Here is a 17,354-nt window from a genome sequence, read left to right on the forward strand (position 1 = left end):
TGCAGAGGTCTGCCCAGTCAATCGGTGGAGTTGCTGGTGAATCTACAGAACCACATACCAGTGCAACGGTGTAAAACACTACAGCTACTGCGGTAACTTTCCCTGCATGCTGAAGAAAAATGCAGCAGAACGCCTTGCTCAAAAAAAAATCGAAAAAGCCAACAACGGTGCCTTCTTTGCGGTTGGAATTAATCATTTTTTTCCCTTTCTGTAATGGCTAAACGTAATAATAAAGACAATTTATATGTGAAGACAGACAAGCTGTACAGTGAGACGTTTGGAAGATTTTGTTTTGTAAGTTTTGTGCAACGGCAGGAAATTGGCGAATATGGTCAGTAATGACAGGGTACCAGTTTCAGACGTGCCCTGGTGGGTTGGCAGACGTACCGTATGAAGCCCTAAGCGTTTGGCTGGTATTCCGCGAAGTGTTACAGATCATTCCAATGAGATGCGTCTTCTGGTTTCAACACTGATGCAACAATTTCCACAATTATCCTTCAGCCAGCGGCTGGGAGACAAACCCAGACCCCCTTTAAAAATCGGCACCCGTCTGCGCTTTACACCTGAGACGATCCGAAGTTAGCAGCAGCAACACTCTAAGGACAAGTTTGTAGCCCTACAGTAAAGATTCTGAAACAGGATTAATTCCATACGGAGCACAAGAAACTCCAGGAAATTTACAGAAATTGACCTTCTAAATAATGCATGACTGTATGTGTACTACAGCAATGCTGCTTTGCTCCTACAGAACTATTTTGCGCATATTCGTATCAAAAAGACTTCCTTTCGGAGTTAACGCTTGACGCACGAAAACCAGCTTCATATAAAACCCGTTTCGCGCTGCGTAATCCAAGTGTTATCGTCATCGGTGCTGCTAGGTATGTAGCTATATATTTATTTTTATATTCACGGTATGTTTCTATTGCTACACAGTAAACAAGCCAATTCCGACGCTACCCACAATATTTTCTTAGGAGAAATAAAAACATTTACCTTTCAGATAAAAACTTAAAACTACTGTGAAGTGTAACCCGAAGTGAGGAGATTAAGTGACAGGTGAGGGAAACCGTGTTGCAATTGCTGTAAACCGTACACACTATATTGACACACAAGGCGTTACCTGGTTTCTAGCAAACATCCTAAAATATATATATATATTCTAATGTTGTAAAAGTTACTTCGTCGTTGTTGAACAGCTCGGACGAAAGCTATCTGAATACACAGCCCCGATAAAACAAAACAATTGGTATGTTTTGTAAAAGACGAGGCAACGCGGACAAAAGAAGAAACATTAACTTGGCTACATTAGAAACAACAGAAAAGTAGGAACCACACAACAAAGTGAGAATCTCAGCTGTCAATAGACTAAACAGAAACAATTAGGCAGAATTGTTTATTCTTCTCTAGATAAGGATTCAAATGGTGTAGACCCCTATCCTTCTGTAGCTACTTCCTTATATATTTATAAGTATGGAGTTATGCAATTTAAGAACCTCAATAGCTCAGGCCTCTTCTTCTTGTTTTAGGGTTAATGTAAGTGACTAATGTTCAGCTGTTCATAACCGCAATCCTGGTCGCTGTTCTTACCTCATCCATCTCTTGGATCATTTTGTTGAGTTTTTCATCGTCTTCCAGCAACTCGTTTAGCTGCGAGATGGAGAAAGAACTCAATTTGTTACCGAACCCGGACATATCTGACTTGGCTGTGCGCTGATAATCCTGCTTGAGGTTCCCACTGGCTCAAACACAAGGGGAAAAAAAAACTGCTTCCAAACCGGAAGTGCTGTAGATTTCTTGTCCCAAAGTGTCAAATCAGGGAGAAGGAGCGGCGGTGACGTCAGAGAATGCTCTTTCACTGACGTCACTAATAAAGTGTTTCGATGGCTAGAGCAGTACATCCCACCGATTTTCAGACCTCTGTTCTCAGAAACGTGCTTAGTTTTTAATATCGCCTCCAGCAGCTCAGTTACCGCAGTTTCGCATGAGTTTTATAATCATCTTACAGCATTTCTGCTGTTGTTGGAAATCTGGGAATTAACTACAAAATAATTGTTGAAAGAATACTGAGTATTTTTTCATTAAGGACAGCTGGTATTTCTAAATTAACATATACACACGAAAAACGGAACAAAAAAAGCAACTCTGCATGTTCATAGAGGAATAGTCAACTCAATATATTTTTATTATTTATTATAAACATATTAAGGTCTGCCCTGTGTATTCACATGATGCATATTGGAAAAGCTTTACAGTGTTTTCTAGATTTCATAGACTTTAAGATAAAGTCAGATAAACTTGCTTGACCCACTAAAATTGAGATGCATCTATTTTCCCTGAAACTAGTACAAAAAATGTTTAGAATTTAAACGTCTTGGAACTTGCACTCTGGTGTGTTATTTTAGTGCTACTTGTGTGCTATACGCTTCATTTTTATTGTTAACATAGCAGCTACCACCCACTGGTCTCTTGCAAAGGTGAAGGGGTATCTTTGGACCAGGGACTGTATTATTTTGGGCCGTCAAAGTTGCAAAGACATTGTACAACCATAGCGAGAGAAGGGGACTTATCTGGGACAGCGTACAGTCAGGTAGGGAAGCATGACATCTCACACCTGTAGAAGTGTCAAGAATGATTCACAGGTTAAAGTCTAAAACTCCAGGCGCACAGTCTGGGCAGCAGATGTGCAGATAACATGGCTCCTTGTTTAGAAATTGGTAAGTGGAACTTAGAAATTTAAAATATGCGAAACCTTGTTTTTCGGTTATTGTCCTGAAGTCACCCCCCACTTCACCAGTATATCTGCATATTTCTTTTGTAAGAAAGCTACTCAGTTCAGAATGAAGCACACACAATCTGACAGGAACAAAATGGTTGCTTTTTTATCACCTTCCTCCTCTGTGAAAGTTTGTATATTATTTAAGTGAGGCAGGTAGGACCAGATACAATGACTTTACCACAAAGCAAAAGTATTAGGGAAAGGATTCATGTTTTATACAATAATAATAATAATAATAATAATAATAATAATAATACCACTAAACACAGTACAGTATGTCCTAGTTCTATAGCACCAGATTTCTGATGGTCAACCTCGTCACAAACGGAAGTCTTCCTCAGAATCGCTGCTCTCCTCTTTTCTCAGTTTTGATTTTCCCAGGTGCCACATACTGTTCTTTGGGGGGTTCAGAACGTCGGCTCCCGTCTCTATCCCCAGCACCTGCCTCTGGACCAGTTTGGAATAGAGGCCCCCCATTGCCATTAACTCCTTGTGGGAGCCTTGCTCTACCACCCAGCCCTTGTCGATCACAATGATGTTGCCCGCCTTCTCCACTGTGCTCAGGCGGTGCGCGATCACCAGGACGGTGTGTCTGTGCATGATAGTGTTCAGAGCCTGCTGAACCTGAGGGGGGAGAAGAAGAGAAGTCAGCTGCAGTGAGTCCTGCTGTTTTTTGCCCTGGAGAAACGTTTATCTCAAAGTGAGTTAATAAGTTGCTCAGGACAGCATTTACTGCAAAGAATCGGTAGCTTTATTTGTGCCTAAAAAGGGCATTGCTGTAGATGCTGTAAAATATTTACTCAAAGAGAGTCTGAACCATGATTTGCATTTTTCTCATGATTTGCATGCTGTGGACAATGTTGAGGCCAGTCAGTGTGAGAGAAATATTAGTCAGCTGGAAATAACTATATCATCTTTACCACATAATGGTGTCAGGAATGATAAAACAATTTAAGGTCTTTTCACTTTAGAACAAGCTAATGGGATTTCCCTAACAGCGAAATGTTTTTACTGCAGCGAAGCCTTTCAAAAACAACAACCATCTGCTCTGTCCTAAAGAGATCATATATCCAATATTTCACTAATCATTCCGATCAATTTGGACTCCCAGTAATGGCTGAGTTTGCTTAGCAGACCTGATGAGTTCAGTACAGTCTGAAAAATAATAGGAAACAATGCTGTAGTTTTCAGTAAAACATGTTTCGAGATTCTGGATCGTAGACAGCTGGCATGCCGTACACCAGTGAGTGTGTGTTCCTCCAAGGCAAGGTGAGCTCCGTTACTTTCACACAGCCCTGGAAGCAGCTGCAGATGACCTGCCAGCTCAGCAGAGGAAGACTATTCCCTCCTCTGCCCCTGCGCGGATACAGGACAGGCGACGAGACGGCCTGGACTCACGATGTATTCGCTCTCCGCGTCCAGGGCGCTGGTGGCCTCGTCCAGGATGAGCACGTGGGGATTCCGGATCAGGGCGCGAGCGATGGCCACTCTCTGCTTCTGACCGCCGGAGAGCTGGGCACCCTTCTCCCCGACCCCTGCAGAAACACACAAGGGCGTGTGGACGCTCCTCTTAACACTTGTTAAGAGTAGGGTCCACTCTCTGCTCTCATCTTCGTTGGCCATGAAAGACATTCGTGTACAACTAACGCATGTAATCTTTTATGTGGACAATATTGTATCCTCCACAGTGTGACCCTAATGTGCAGGAATTGGGCAGAAATGCTGATAACAGCCACAGTTTCAGGATGAGTTCCGTTTTCTTTCCTCCAGCTACTCCATGGTGCTCTACTTTCTGACTTTACAGTCGAAAGGAAGAGATCACTGTCTGCTTAATACCCTGCAGTATTCTGGCACTTCAGTATGATTACCTGCATTGCATCCATTTGACAACTGGGTAACATATCTGTGAGTACTGGACTTTGTAGCTGTCTGTTTATAATCTGAAGCAGAACATTTTTATTAACTGCATTAATGCAGTAAATCTTTTCTCCACCATGTTGTTTCAGAACAGACTGAATTTAAACTTCCAAACCAGATTTGAGATGATAATTAAAACTGCCCAAAAGCCCTTCTGATGCTGTTCATTCTGGCCTTTGTTTTGCCTTTCAGATGAATTGTGTTTTGATATTTCTGGTTGTACCTCTTTTGCCAAATACTTTCTTCAGGATGTTACTCCATTATGATATATTTTTTTACTTTACTGGAGAAAGAAGATGTCCATTTACTGACTTACAGCACTTTGGAGGCTTCAGTATAGTTACCTGTATTGTAGCCATTTGGCAACTGAGTCACGAACTCGTGGGCATTGGCTTTTATAGCTGCCTGGACAACTGCATCCGTAGAGCAGTCAGTCAGACCATAGGTGATATTGTTCTGGACCGAGCGGGCGAACAGCACAGGCTCCTGCCCCACCAGAGACACCTGGAAAACATGCCGTTCAGATGGCCTCAGTTTGTTTGTCTGCTGTGAATCGGCTGCTTATGTGTGCCTGAACCAGTTAAAATCCATTAACTGCCATCTCTTAGTTTAAACTCTCATAAAAGATATGCATTGTAGTCACCTGGAAAGAAATGTAACATATGCTTCATGAGCAAGTCTCTTTTTTTAAACCGTGTTTTCTTTTTTTGTTTCTACATTTAGAACAAAACTCCCCTTGACACATCAAAAGAGCTGGGGTTCACAGATTCCCCACAACCAATACAGTTAAACAATTTGACTTACTGTACATGTCATTCTCTGCAAAATACTCCAAGCTGACTAATATCTACTTCCATCTAGTGGTTCAACTGGGTAAAACATGAGAAATGTGAAGATAAATTATTGGCAGTTTTTTCATTCCAAGACAGGTCTGGATTTCTGGCCTTTGTAAATGTTATTACACAATGGAAACTACACTCACTGCAGCCAGAATCAAGCTTTGCTTTGTGCATGTGTGTGTGTTGGCGGGGGGTGATTTCAAATGAGTGTGTTTCTAAAAAAAAATGCTTTTCTATTCAGAGTTGTTTTCCGTTTCCTCTGCAGAGGAGATAGGACACCACATGCTGGTGAACTAAGGATAGATTTAAGAGATATGTACAAGAGCATATGCAATACACATTAAGGTTAAAGAGTGTAGGCCATTTCGTTTTGACAGAACTACATCCATGGACCTTAACCCTGGTCTTGGAGGATGTCTAACCCTCAAGGAGCTACAGACATCCTCAATCAGGGAATAAAGATCACACCACCCCAAACATTTTGTGGCAAGACACAGTGCTGGGAAAGAGACCCTGCCTCCTCAGACTGACCCTGGCATGCAAGTAGCTGTGCTGGTATTCCTGGACAGGGTGGCCATCCAGGAACACCTCGCCCTGCTGGGGCCGGTAGAAGTTCTCCAGCAGACTGACACAGGAGCTCTTCCCACTGCCTGAGGGCCCCACCAGTGCAGTGACCTCGCCAGGCCTCAGCGTGAAGGATACATCCTGGAACACAGACACGCCCACGCTCAGATCTCCGATCTCAGTTCACTTTGCTTGCGTAAAGGGGATTCCAAGGTATTCACCAGAAATAAGAAGCATCATATCAAGACTACATTATATCTAATGTTAGAGTTTACCACGGTATAAGGGAGCACACACATTGAAAGGGTTTTAAAAAAGATTATTATTAGTAACAATGGTAATTATTTGCTTTACCGATGCCTTATCTGTGATGATTATGTAAGGTCCATTGTAGTCCTTCAGGAAAGATGGTAGTGTTGGGTACATACTTACAAAACACTGAACTCACCTTTAGTATCGGTGTGTCAGGACGTGTGGGGTAGGAGAACGTTACATTCTTGAACTCCACTAGTCCTTTGCAAGTGTCTGGAGCCAGCTGCCCATTGTGCGACAGTTTGGGCTTCCGGTCTATAAACTCGAAGACCTTCTCCGCAGCCCCCACTCCTTGCATTAACCCCGTGTACACTGACGCAATGTCCTGCAAGACATTTCACACACTGGTGTCATCGACAACCCCGGGAAGGATTGTAATCTGACCTCCATTCATCTTATTTTTTTTAAACGGTTCTCAGAATGACTTGATTTATCGATTTACTGGGTTTTTTTTTAGTTTTTGATTAATTATTTTTCAATTTATACATTTTGATTTGACCTCTTTGGCTAAATGTGTTCACAGGTTTTCCAAAACAAGTGCACTGAATTCACTGCAGCCATGTATGTCCACCATCTACAGATGCCCAAGTCCATCAGTAGCACAAAACTACAAGGACAGAAGCTTCATCTGCTTTAAATTCAGTCTGATTCGGAATAAAACAATATAGTTCTAAATGTGTGATGAGCAAGCATTTCCTGAATGTGAAAAATGTATTTCTTAAAAACTATTCTTGATTAGCATCCTAAATGATCAGCCTGATCAATGCAGTACAGCACAGTTTTTCTACAGATTTAAATGCAGATGAAATAGATAAAAAACTGCTAATCCAAGATCAGTTTCTTCATCCACTGATTTGAACTGCCCCACAACATTGGAGTCTCCTCCAGTTTCTCCTGTTAGCAAGCTGTGCATGACTTTAATGCATTTTTGTGAGCATAGTTTCATCAGTGTGGCCACAGGGAAAACAAGGATCTTGGATTTCATAACACCAATGGTAGAAGATGATATATTTTGAAACATTGTTGTAGCTTTTCAATAATGCAAGGGTGCACACAAGGTTCCTATTAATTCTATTTACCTCCAAACACTCTCCTAACTCCAGCTCATAGATGACAAAGGAAATCAGGGTTCCACCAGTCATCTGCCCAGACACCACCAAATGTCCTCCATAGTAAAGAATACTGACCTGCATGGCCAGCTCTGAGATCTGAAAAATAAAAAATTCATTAAAACCTAACTGTATATCGTCATTTTCACTTCTGCGTTGTAACACTGCCGTTTGGACACGAATGAGTGGGGTCCTGGTGGAAAGAGAGCTCTATGTACATCAAAATCAATCTTGAATTTGTAAATTGCTGACTTCACATCTTTTAAAACATCCCCGCACTATGTTAAGACGATTATGAAAATCAATTTCATAAAAAACAAACTTTTTCCAGCATCAGCATCTGCTAAGTTTAAGGAAAGTTCAATGGATAACTATTCAACAAAATATCAATGTATAAGTAGAAAGCAGTCTTTCGCAATGTGAAAGATCACAGTGTACCACACAAAATTTTCCAGGACCACATCTTTTAAAGCATTTTACTCCACTGCAAAATCTTGCTGCATTTTCATCCATCCATCCTCTAACCTTCTCATCCAATTCAGGTTTGCTGGGGAGCTGGAGCCTATCCCAGCAAGCAACAGGTGCAAGGCAGGGTACACCCTGGACAGAATGCCAATCCATCGCAGGGCTTACACAAACACAGACACACAGACACGCACACCTAGGGGCAATTTTCCCAGAAAGCAAATTAACCTACTACTATACTAAACTAGCTCAGGTGGGTAGCTGCGTCAGCATGCGTAGGCTGGAAAGGAACAAGTAATAGGTTTGTTCCATGCTGAAAAGAGAAGAATGGAAACAACATTTCGGCTGTCGAGCCTCATTTCCTTTCTTCTCTTTTCAGCATGGAATAAACCTATTACGAGTATGTTCTTGAAACGTAACGTCGCCAAATGGGGTTTCTCCAAGGCGAGGGAGCTCTGAAAGGTTCCAGAGTTCCAGGACAGGGAAAAGGGCTCGGAGGGACTCTTTCATTGCGCGCATCCGGCCCCATCACCCACTTGCACTGATTGAGATGTTTTCCCTGAAATAACGTTTATTTTGATTGGAAAAAAAAACAAACTAGTATGTCTTTGGACCGGGAGAGGAAACCGGAGCACCTGGAGGAAACCCACAGGACAGCAGGGAGAACATACACATACCACGCAGACAGCACCCCAGGTCTGGAATTAAGATCAGGGCCCCAGCACTGCAAGGCAGCAACGCTAACCCCTGTGCTGCCCTCACAACAGAGCCAAAATTACGTTTAACGTGACAGACATTCATTTTATTTTCTGTCTCCCACACTTATTTCGTCTCCAGTTGGATAGATGTCTTTCGCACTTTATACTGAAAATGTTAATCAAATCGAAAGCATATTCTGCCCCCGAGTGGGTATTCGCAGTGAGAAAGCCCAGGTGTGATACTCTAGCAGGGTACGCACACAGCTGCACCACATGTAACAGGCGTAGGCCACAGCCTGCCTCTTGTTCAACTGGAACATCTCCTGAAGCTTCGCAAAATAGTTGTCGGCCTCCGCATCCTCGTTGGCAAAGCTCCTGACCGTCTTCATGGATGAGATCGTCTCCTCCGCAACCTTGTTGGCCTGGGCGAGAGAGTTCTGCACCTCCTTGGCGAGTTTCTGTGTGAAAGGGGTGACATCATTAAACTAAAAACACCACAGCATTCTGATCCTGGAGATGTATGCCCTCCTCTGGGAGAGCAGTCCTTCTAAGTCTTTGAGAAGCAGAAATCGCTTAGGCCAAAGCTCTTCGGTTGGCAGGTACTCGTATGTATAGGACCTTATATTCAAACACTAAAGTTCTTAATTCCTCATAGAAAGTAATAGATGTTTAAGTTCTTCCAAGAGTTAAATACTTCAGTGAGGCATTTGTGTTTTTAATCATTTCATCTGAAATCCATGAATTTGGCTAGAACCAAAATCACATGTATTTCTAGGCTTTTAATTAGAGTAACCTGGGTAAAAAGGCTTTGCTGAAAGGCACGCCCGCTGTTTAAATCCCTTGCATCATGCAGCTACTGTGACATGTAACTGCGATATGTAGGCGACTTCCATATCTACAGTAAGCCACCTCATTATCAGGCCAGAGCTCATCTGGTTTCTGTAGAGGTAAATGAACAAGCCAGCTTGTGACCCCCCCAGGAGGGACACCAGTCCACTGCAGGTATTACCCCCACCCCCAGCAATGTGGTTCCCACTTATACAGCTGGGAGGACTGGAGCAACTGGGGTACAGTACCTCACTCAAGGTGCAAGAGCAGTGTCTGCAGCAGGGACTCCAGCCCACAACCCACTGGACATGAGCCATGCAATCATGCAGCCTAAAGGAACACGCTTGTGTGGTTCCAGCGAAGAAGCCCCTGTGCAAGCGTGCAGCATGAGAGAGCAAAGAGACAGTGTGGACAGGGCAGGAGAGCACTTGCCTTGTAGTATTCCCCATAGAACTTGGAAACAATGGCAATGAAGGGGAACCCCATTAGGGTGACCAGGGAGAGCTTCCAGGACATGCCGAACATGAAGATGCAGTAACCCACGCCCTTGACCAGGCTGCGCAGGAACAGGTTGACGTTCTCCGAGATGAGGTCGCTCACCTGCGTCGTGTCCGAGGTCAGCCGAGAGGTGATGTCGCCTGGAACCGAGCAGAGTCAGGCTCGGGCATACTGAGGCGACACAGCAAGACTTCACTGTCCTGAGTGACCACAATCCATGGCTCAGCTGGCTCACTGGACCGCACAGTACCCTGACTTCCCTGCAGCGAGTGTGGAGCGAAACGGAAGAGCAAGACTTCCTCGCGGATGGGACTCTTGCCCTTCTGAGGTCAAGCCCCTGAAATGCTAGTTCCACTTACGCAGCTGGTTGAACGGAGCAAAAAGGGGAGAGCACCTTGCTCAAAAGTGCCAGCAGCATGCTCTACACCAGAGGACTGAACTCACAACCCCAGGGGTACCACTCTGCGCTGTCTCCTCACTGTGGCACGGCACTCGCGCCCTTCCATTAAACCAGAACCCATCCTCACATTCTAGCATTTATTTTTACATAAAAGCAAAAACTGTGCTTTTATATTAAAGGCCATGTGTTATTGATGACCGTAAGAATAATAATTTACTCCTGTACATTTACTCCAGTACAAATATTGGGTAAATAGTGGTCCCATTCAAAAATGGTGTATTAGAGTAACCTACCTACAGTACTTACTGTTTTAAGTACTTCAGTCCTATTAAAATCATGCTTGGTGCCTACCCCCGTCCTACAATCATGTCCATAAAGGACAAAAAGAAACATCACTATATTCACTATATAAAGTCTGGAAGCACAATGTATGGGAATATATAGCATCAAGTTTATTGAGCGTGTAGAAAAAAGCCTCACTTCAAAAGTTACAATCTAATGATTTTTGTCTTCCAACTTTGCAGCAATTTTAATATGAAGAGAAAAGGCAAGTAGTCTATTGTTACCTGTGTGATTTTCGTCAAAGAATCCAATCTCCTGGTGGACCAGCGACCTGAAGAGCAGGTTACGTAATCTCACATTCAGTCTGGCAAAAGTCAAGGAAAAAACGCCACCTCGAACTCCCATTGCAATGGAGCTGGAAACAAAGCCAAACATAAAGGGACACTTGTCACATTAACCTCAACGCGGGTGCTTCCTTTGCTGTACAATTTGCATTTTAATGCCAAGTTTAAATGCTGCCTGGACATGAATAGTTCAAGGCTCTGTTACAAAAAGCCATCACGATTAGCCATATCACCCTGCAACTCACAACTGGCAGCCCACTGAAACTAAGCAAACTGAGCCTGGTCAGTACCTGGATGGAGAGACCTCCTGGGAAAAGCTAAGGTTGTTGCTGGAAGAGGTATTAAAGGGGCCAGTAGGGGGCGCTCACCTTGCGGTCTGTGTGGATCCTAATCCCCAGTACAGTGACCCTATAAAGTAAAAAGGCGCCGTCCTTCGGATGTAAAACCGAGGTCCTGACTCTCTGTGGTCATTAAAAATCCCAGGGCGTTTGTCAAAAAGAGTAGGGGTGTTACCCTGGTGTCCTGGCCAAATTTTCCCCTGGCCCTTACCAATCATGGCCTCCTAATAATCCCCATCACTCTGTTCTCCTCCCCACTGAGAGCTGACGTGTGGTGAGAGTACTGGTGCACTATGGCTGCTGTAGAGTCATCCAGGTGGAGCTGCACACTGGTGGTGGAGGGGATCCCCATTACCTGTAAAGCTCTTTGAGTGGAGTGTCCAGAACAGCGCTATATAAGTGTGAGTAATTTTAAAACCAGATATGGAATCAGCCCTGAGAAGAGTAATCAGGTAAACACTCCCAGGCAAAAGAAAACAGAAAAAAAATCAGAATTGACAGTGAAACACCAACCAGAGTAACAAATGAACAAGTAAACCTTTTCTAGGCAAAACGTTGCGAGACTGTAAACTACCCATGTTGTCACAGCTGACAGCCTGGCATCTTTCCAGAAGTGGCAGGATTAAAACATTGGACAGTTAGTTGCTAAAAACCCAAACAAGTTCATTCTTCTCTTGTTTGTACCCTCTCCTACTGCTGCTTGTCCAGCGGAGAGCAGCAGAAGCCACTGCTACACAAGAGGTTCTGCACACTGGAGATGGGAGAGCAGGGAATGCTTGGCTTACTGTGAGCGTTTGTCATTCAAGGGAAAACCGATACAAGCCTGAATACAGTAGACATGAGAGCTACTGTATGATAAGGAATAAAAGTCATGGTAATCGGTCAGTCTTCATGATTTACCTTACAAGTGCAAAGACTGTCAAATAGATTATGGGTTTGGTGAAGTCTGCCATGCTCTTATGAATAACAATCCCATCAATCGCCTGTCCAGTGTAATAAGGGATGAAGGCTTCACCTGGAAAAGGAAACAAGTACAAGGCAAGTTTAACAGGCTTACAACATTAAAATGCGCAATGCGGCGCTGTGGCTCGTCCTGTAGCGCGCTGGTCTGCAGTCACTGAGGATCCGGGTTCAAATCCCCAGAATAAACTGCTCTCGGTGAAGGTCTGGATTCAAATCCACAGACTGCAGAGCCCTTGGTGGCGGAGCGGAGGCACTGTGGCTAAGGATCTGCACCTGTGGCTGGAAGGTTGCCGGTTTGTATCCTGCTGCTGGCAGAGGTATCCTACTCTGTTGGGCCCCTGAGCAAGGCCCTTAACCCCAGCTGCTTCAGGGGTGCCGTATAAATGGCTGACCCTGCGCTCTGACCCCAAGCTTCTCTCTCCCTGTCTGTGTGTCTTACGGAGAGCAAGCTGGGGTCTGTGAAAAAGACAAATACCTAATACAAGAAAACGTATGTGGTCAATAAAGTGATGTTAATACAGTCATCAATTCAAACAGGTGATAAGATCTACCATTACTAAACCTGCAGGTCATTTCGAAGTCAGTGGAAACTCGTGCTTTCGAAAAGGAATTGGCAATGACAGTAAGGTGCTGCACTTTAACAGTTGCTAAAACCAAACCACGAAGGTCAGGAGAGTGGCCATGCGAAGCAACAGCATGATGTCATACTCTGTGGGGGAATCAAAAACCCTAACAGGTTTGCAACATCAGCAGCTTATAACGACTAAGCACATCTGCATATCTGCGGCCATTACAAAAAACCCAACTATTACACTGCTTGTTGCAAAATCAGAAAAAATAAAGTCTGAAATTCTAATGGCCAGTTTTTTAAGACAAATAGATCATGCCGATATCTAAATTTGTTAGGGGAGTGTGTTGAGTCTTGTTAAATGTCAACCACTGCAATCGTTAGCTTTTTGATGCCCACCGCTGGTATCTTCCTTTCATGAGAGCATCTGGGCCCACAACTGAAGTTTTCTGGGCAAAACGGGTGAATGTTACGAGACTAAATGCAGAACACTTTCGATTCCGAAAGGGAAAACTCACACAAAGCAGAGATGAGGAGGAATAAGAAGGCGACCCCCAGCAGACCAGCATCCTTCCTGCAGTAGGCCAGGAGTTGGCTCACTGTCGCTGTGGAACGAGACTCTCCCTTCCTCTTGTCACTGCACTTTTCACCCTCCTCCTCGCACTCGTCGCCGCTGCAGTCCTCCGGGCCCAGCACCGGCGCCCTGTCTCCTGAGTCCTCGCTGCCCGCGTTGATCTTCAGAGACGGCCTGGGCGGCCTGACTCTGGCGAGCAGCTTCCACAGAAGCACCGTCCCCAGCGAGGAGGCGCAGGTCCACGAGAACAGGCTCAGAAACCAGGGGCTGTGCGTCAGCGAGGCCTCGTGCTCCGAAAAGAGCAGGAGCTTGGTGACGGCGTACACCATGACCACCAGGCACAAGATGACGGCCAGGTTCTGGGAGTCTGCCACCCTCCGGGGGCCCTCCGTAACGTTCCTCGACACGCCGATAGCAGCCCCCAGCAGCAAGGTGACCCGAACTAGGAGGGTCACCCACAAGTCGACCGTAGAACAGAACAGGTCGAAGTTACCCAAGTCCTCCATGAACAGGCTTATCCTGGTCCCACGAATGTACAAGAGGGTGGTGACCATGATGTCGGCCAGGATGAACAACAGATTGCAGGCCACGGCGACCACAGCCCTCATCGTTACTGCTACCCAGCAGAGGTCTGGTTTGGGCCACTGGGGTCTCCAACGCACTCAGCAGCTGGGCTGGAAAAAGAGAAGATGATTTTGGGCCCTGGATGTGTACCACCACCCCCGACTGGGACTTCAGTCCCCGCCGCCTGCCTTTCCCGCTTTCATCGACCGCCCTTCTGAACACACGCTTCATGTGATAAAGGATACCAGAAGAAATGGAGGACGCCAGAAGAATTCTGAATTTGATTACATTTTTGCGGGATTAATAACATCGCAGAACCATTCAATTTGAGAAAAGCTTTATTAGTCTTTGCCCTAAAGCCAGGTGCTCATGACAGGGTTTGGGTTTTTCTGTGAGGAAGAATATTTATTTTTCCCCCATTGCACCAACATACTGTAACGCATACGGCCATCAGGGTGTGCAAGAGCCGGCTTACCAGAGCAGGTGATGTCGCCGCCCTTCCCTGTGATAGCAGGACTACAGCTACTGGGCTGTGGAGAGATCTCTCTTTAGCTCACCGGGCTGGGTCCCCGTTGAGTGACGCGGGAGTCCCGGGTTCGAGCCCCCGACGGTGGGGGGCCGACCTAATGCGGCAAGGGCGCCCGCCTGAGCCCCCGTTGCGTTACAATACTGCAGAAATTCGCCCGGTCCAGATCACAACCACAAGAGTCAGTGCGGCTCCTTCATCAAAGCAGAAAAATAATGAATCTACTAATTCTTTCCTCTGTTGTTAAAGCTTTTCTGCGAATTTCAAAGTTCTACGTTTTTACCAAACCACAGAGAACAGTCACAGAGAAAGCAGTGAACACGTGCAGTGTGCACCACTTATACCAGATACAACAGATGTCTGCCAACAGTCTCTAATAACATTAGGAAGCTGCAAAGATTCCTTCCTAAACAAGCATAATCTAAGCAAGCATATTCAAATACCACACCTGATTCTTTCCTATGACAAAAGACTACAATACTCTTTAAACATATCAGTCACGAGAATATTTAAGCATTATACTGGAAGTTGTACTTCTGTATCAATAAGAGAATAAGCAGGTGCTGAGTATTATTGATTATTATTATTATTATTATTATTATTGACTCCTCAACTTTACAATCTTTTAATGTTCTGCGCCTGAAACAATTCACAACAATCGCTCACTGGTGCAATGATCAGACCACACATATAAACACCAATAAAATAAAAATACATTTTTATGCGAAACGCGGTGTTCTTTTTATTCTAAATTTATGAGTTAGGTTTTACTAATTGGAATTGTACATGACTAAAACCAAATATTTTTAAAAAAACGAAAAATTTTAAAAAACGTAAATCTCAGTGGAATACCGTCTCCCTCTTACCTGGATGTAAAACACATGACCTTTTATTAAAGGCATCGCGGAAGGTTGAGAAATAATTCGTTTAAGACGCGTTCGAAAATGCCATCGCCTCCACAGGTATCAACGTTACAGATTATTGAATATAAATACGAAGCGCGTTTTTTTTATTCTCAGTCATTATAATAAACGTGACATTAAATCGAAGGGAAAAAAATATCTGCGCACTTATAATTTACTAATGTGGCTGCTTTATAGAATCAGAAGGAAGAATCCAAGGTGAAAATGTTGCAGTGCTGAATGCTGTACATCTGAGCACGAAAAATGTCAAACCCACTGACAGTTCTGTAGTTGCGGTTGTTAAACTCACCCTCGCTCCCACGGGACTGAGCCGACGGCTCTTTCTGGCAGCTCCGACCTGACAAGCGGGCGCACATTCGGTCCAGCTTACCGACTGCGCTGGGACATCACGCGGAGCACCACGGAGGAAGGCCGGTGCATCTTTAGCCCAGGAAAGACGAGCGAGCCCCGCCTTCTCCGCACGCCGCCTTAGGAAAGCTGCCTTGGAGGCTGGGCGAGAAAACCGCCGCTCGCCGAGTGCGGCTCTTACAGAAATCGAGCCTTGATTACATCAACTGTAATGGGAACCAGTTCGCCCCTGTGAAGCGAGGCGCTACTGCCGACGTCCCCTGCGCGACACTATAATCCTGCGATGAATGAGTCTAGGACGTAGCTCGTATAAGAGAAATGTAAAAAACGTCGTTTTTGTAACGAATCTATTGCTAATATACTAATGATGTAATACGATACATTTAAAAAGACAGAAAAGCAATTAATATTTAACTATTTTCGTGGAAATAATGATGAGGTCAGAGCTAGAGACAAACGATACCCACAGTATCATCAAATTCCAAATGCAGTCCGGAAAATTCTCAATTGTAACATGTTGCTATTTGCATTGGTCTGTTGGATATGTTTCAAAATGTGTCCAAACCTTACTTCATTGCATATCTAGGGGATCTGCTACCTACCCCCTCTCACCTCTTTTACATGTTCTGAGTGTTAACGTTTTTTTTTTGCGCAAGGTGTCTGTAGTTTCTTCACAATTGAGAAACGAGGTTTTGCTTGCGGCGTTAACTGAAATCCAGCAGTGGTCTATAGTTCCTGCTCCCGAAAAACGCGACTCGGCTGTAGCGTGCCATCGTTGCTATACTGCACTTGGTACTTCGGAGCTGTGAAACAGTGGAACGCAACCACCCATTGCCACAGTTGTCTATTTCCACAGTTTATCTGTTCATCTTTGTCTCGGTTAGAACCCCAGCTGCAGACCAACTTCCGAATACTGTAGTGCACAAACTAAATTGAGAGGACGGTCGTTTGCTTTCATTGATAAATATTTATTTTGCATATGTTTCTGAACTCTGTAGTAGTATGACCCGTCGTTTTATGTACAGTACACAAGGGCTTGACTGAGATGCCCTTACCTCTGCAATGGAGCTTGGTTGAGTCCCCTGTGAGTACTGCAATTTTAATTTAAGTGTGGCAATGACACAGGAGATTAATGCACAGCCATTAGATGTCCCAATAGCTTTCCCAAAAATAGAATACTTCAAGACTACCGTTATGAAAACATCAGTATGCATAACAATTTGCTGTCAGATTGTTCCCTTTATCCCTGTCTTAACCACTCTCAAATGATGATAAACTTGAAGAATATTGTCACTGCTTCCTATGTCTCAAACACTCCCACTCTGATTTTTCCCCTTCTGTAGAGACACAGCTAACATAATGGTTACATTTCAGCTAACACAGCAGAATAAAGATAGTTATGAATTTTGGAAAGTGGTTTAGAAAATGCTTCAGATTTTAAACCGTTAGAATATACCATCAATGACAGCCGCAGATATAAAAATAACCCCCAGGACAAGACGACACCTACATGAGCAT

General features: G+C 44.3%; 2 protein-coding genes and 1 long non-coding RNA gene across 9 annotated transcripts in view; 1 reads left to right on the forward strand and 2 right to left on the reverse strand.

Annotated features, from left to right (window-relative positions):
- vps37ba (VPS37B subunit of ESCRT-I a) overlaps positions 1 to 1,784 on the reverse strand; it is a 21,601-nt gene extending 19,817 nt beyond the window's left edge. Inside the window, exon 1 of the mRNA XM_006640232.3 lies at positions 1,588 to 1,784. Within this exon, the coding sequence (XP_006640295.2) occupies positions 1,588 to 1,692 (105 nt within the window). The 5' untranslated portion in view covers positions 1,693 to 1,784. The remainder of the gene's footprint in view (positions 1 to 1,587) is intronic.
- On the forward strand, positions 380 to 4,851 carry LOC107079771 (uncharacterized). Of its 2 annotated transcripts, XR_011182961.1 has the most exons (4): positions 380 to 878; positions 3,341 to 3,476; positions 3,968 to 4,045; positions 4,199 to 4,851. It is a non-coding gene; the product is annotated as an uncharacterized lncRNA (long non-coding RNA). The 2 variants fall into 2 exon arrangements; XR_011182960.1 differs by lacking the exon at positions 3,968 to 4,045 and having other exon boundaries at positions 4,070 to 4,851.
- On the reverse strand, positions 2,150 to 16,667 carry abcb9 (ATP-binding cassette, sub-family B (MDR/TAP), member 9). 6 transcript variants are annotated; one of them, XM_069181923.1, is made up of 13 exons: positions 15,778 to 16,667; positions 14,515 to 14,759; positions 13,420 to 14,149; positions 12,271 to 12,385; positions 10,973 to 11,103; positions 10,109 to 10,146; positions 8,941 to 9,138; positions 7,488 to 7,616; positions 6,545 to 6,733; positions 6,064 to 6,237; positions 5,038 to 5,197; positions 4,175 to 4,311; positions 2,150 to 3,400 (listed from the first exon to the last, which is right to left on the reverse strand). In XM_069181923.1, exons 3-13 carry the CDS (start codon positions 14,081 to 14,083, stop codon positions 3,095 to 3,097), a joined length of 2,241 nt encoding a protein of 746 aa, XP_069038024.1. In that variant the 5' UTR covers positions 14,084 to 14,149; positions 14,515 to 14,759; positions 15,778 to 16,667; the 3' UTR covers positions 2,150 to 3,094. The 6 variants fall into 6 exon arrangements, with proteins under 6 accessions (XP_069038024.1, XP_069038023.1, XP_069038022.1 ...); XM_069181922.1 differs by having other exon boundaries at positions 9,941 to 10,146; positions 15,859 to 16,666; XM_069181921.1 differs by having other exon boundaries at positions 9,941 to 10,146; positions 15,778 to 16,666.
- Positions 16,668 to 17,354: the final 687 nt, after the last annotated feature.

This window comes from Lepisosteus oculatus, chromosome 22 (assembly GCF_040954835.1).
Source record: "Lepisosteus oculatus isolate fLepOcu1 chromosome 22, fLepOcu1.hap2, whole genome shotgun sequence".
NCBI lineage: Eukaryota > Metazoa > Chordata > Actinopteri > Semionotiformes > Lepisosteidae > Lepisosteus > Lepisosteus oculatus.

Bases quoted from the DNA above. Each gene is read 5' to 3' on its own strand.
- abcb9 (XM_015366115.2), bottom strand. From the start codon at position 14,083: ATGAGGGCTGTGGTCGCCGTGGCCTGCAATCTGTTGTTCATCCTGGCC. The intron at 11,104-12,270 runs GTAAATCATGAA...CTTTGTTTCCAG, and splicing joins ACAGTCTTTGCACTTGTAAG to CTCCATTGCAATGGGAGTTC. The intron at 3,401-4,174 runs GTGAGTCCAGGC...CTCCCCCCTCAG, and splicing joins ACGCGGAGAGCGAATACATC to GTTCAGCAGGCTCTGAACAC.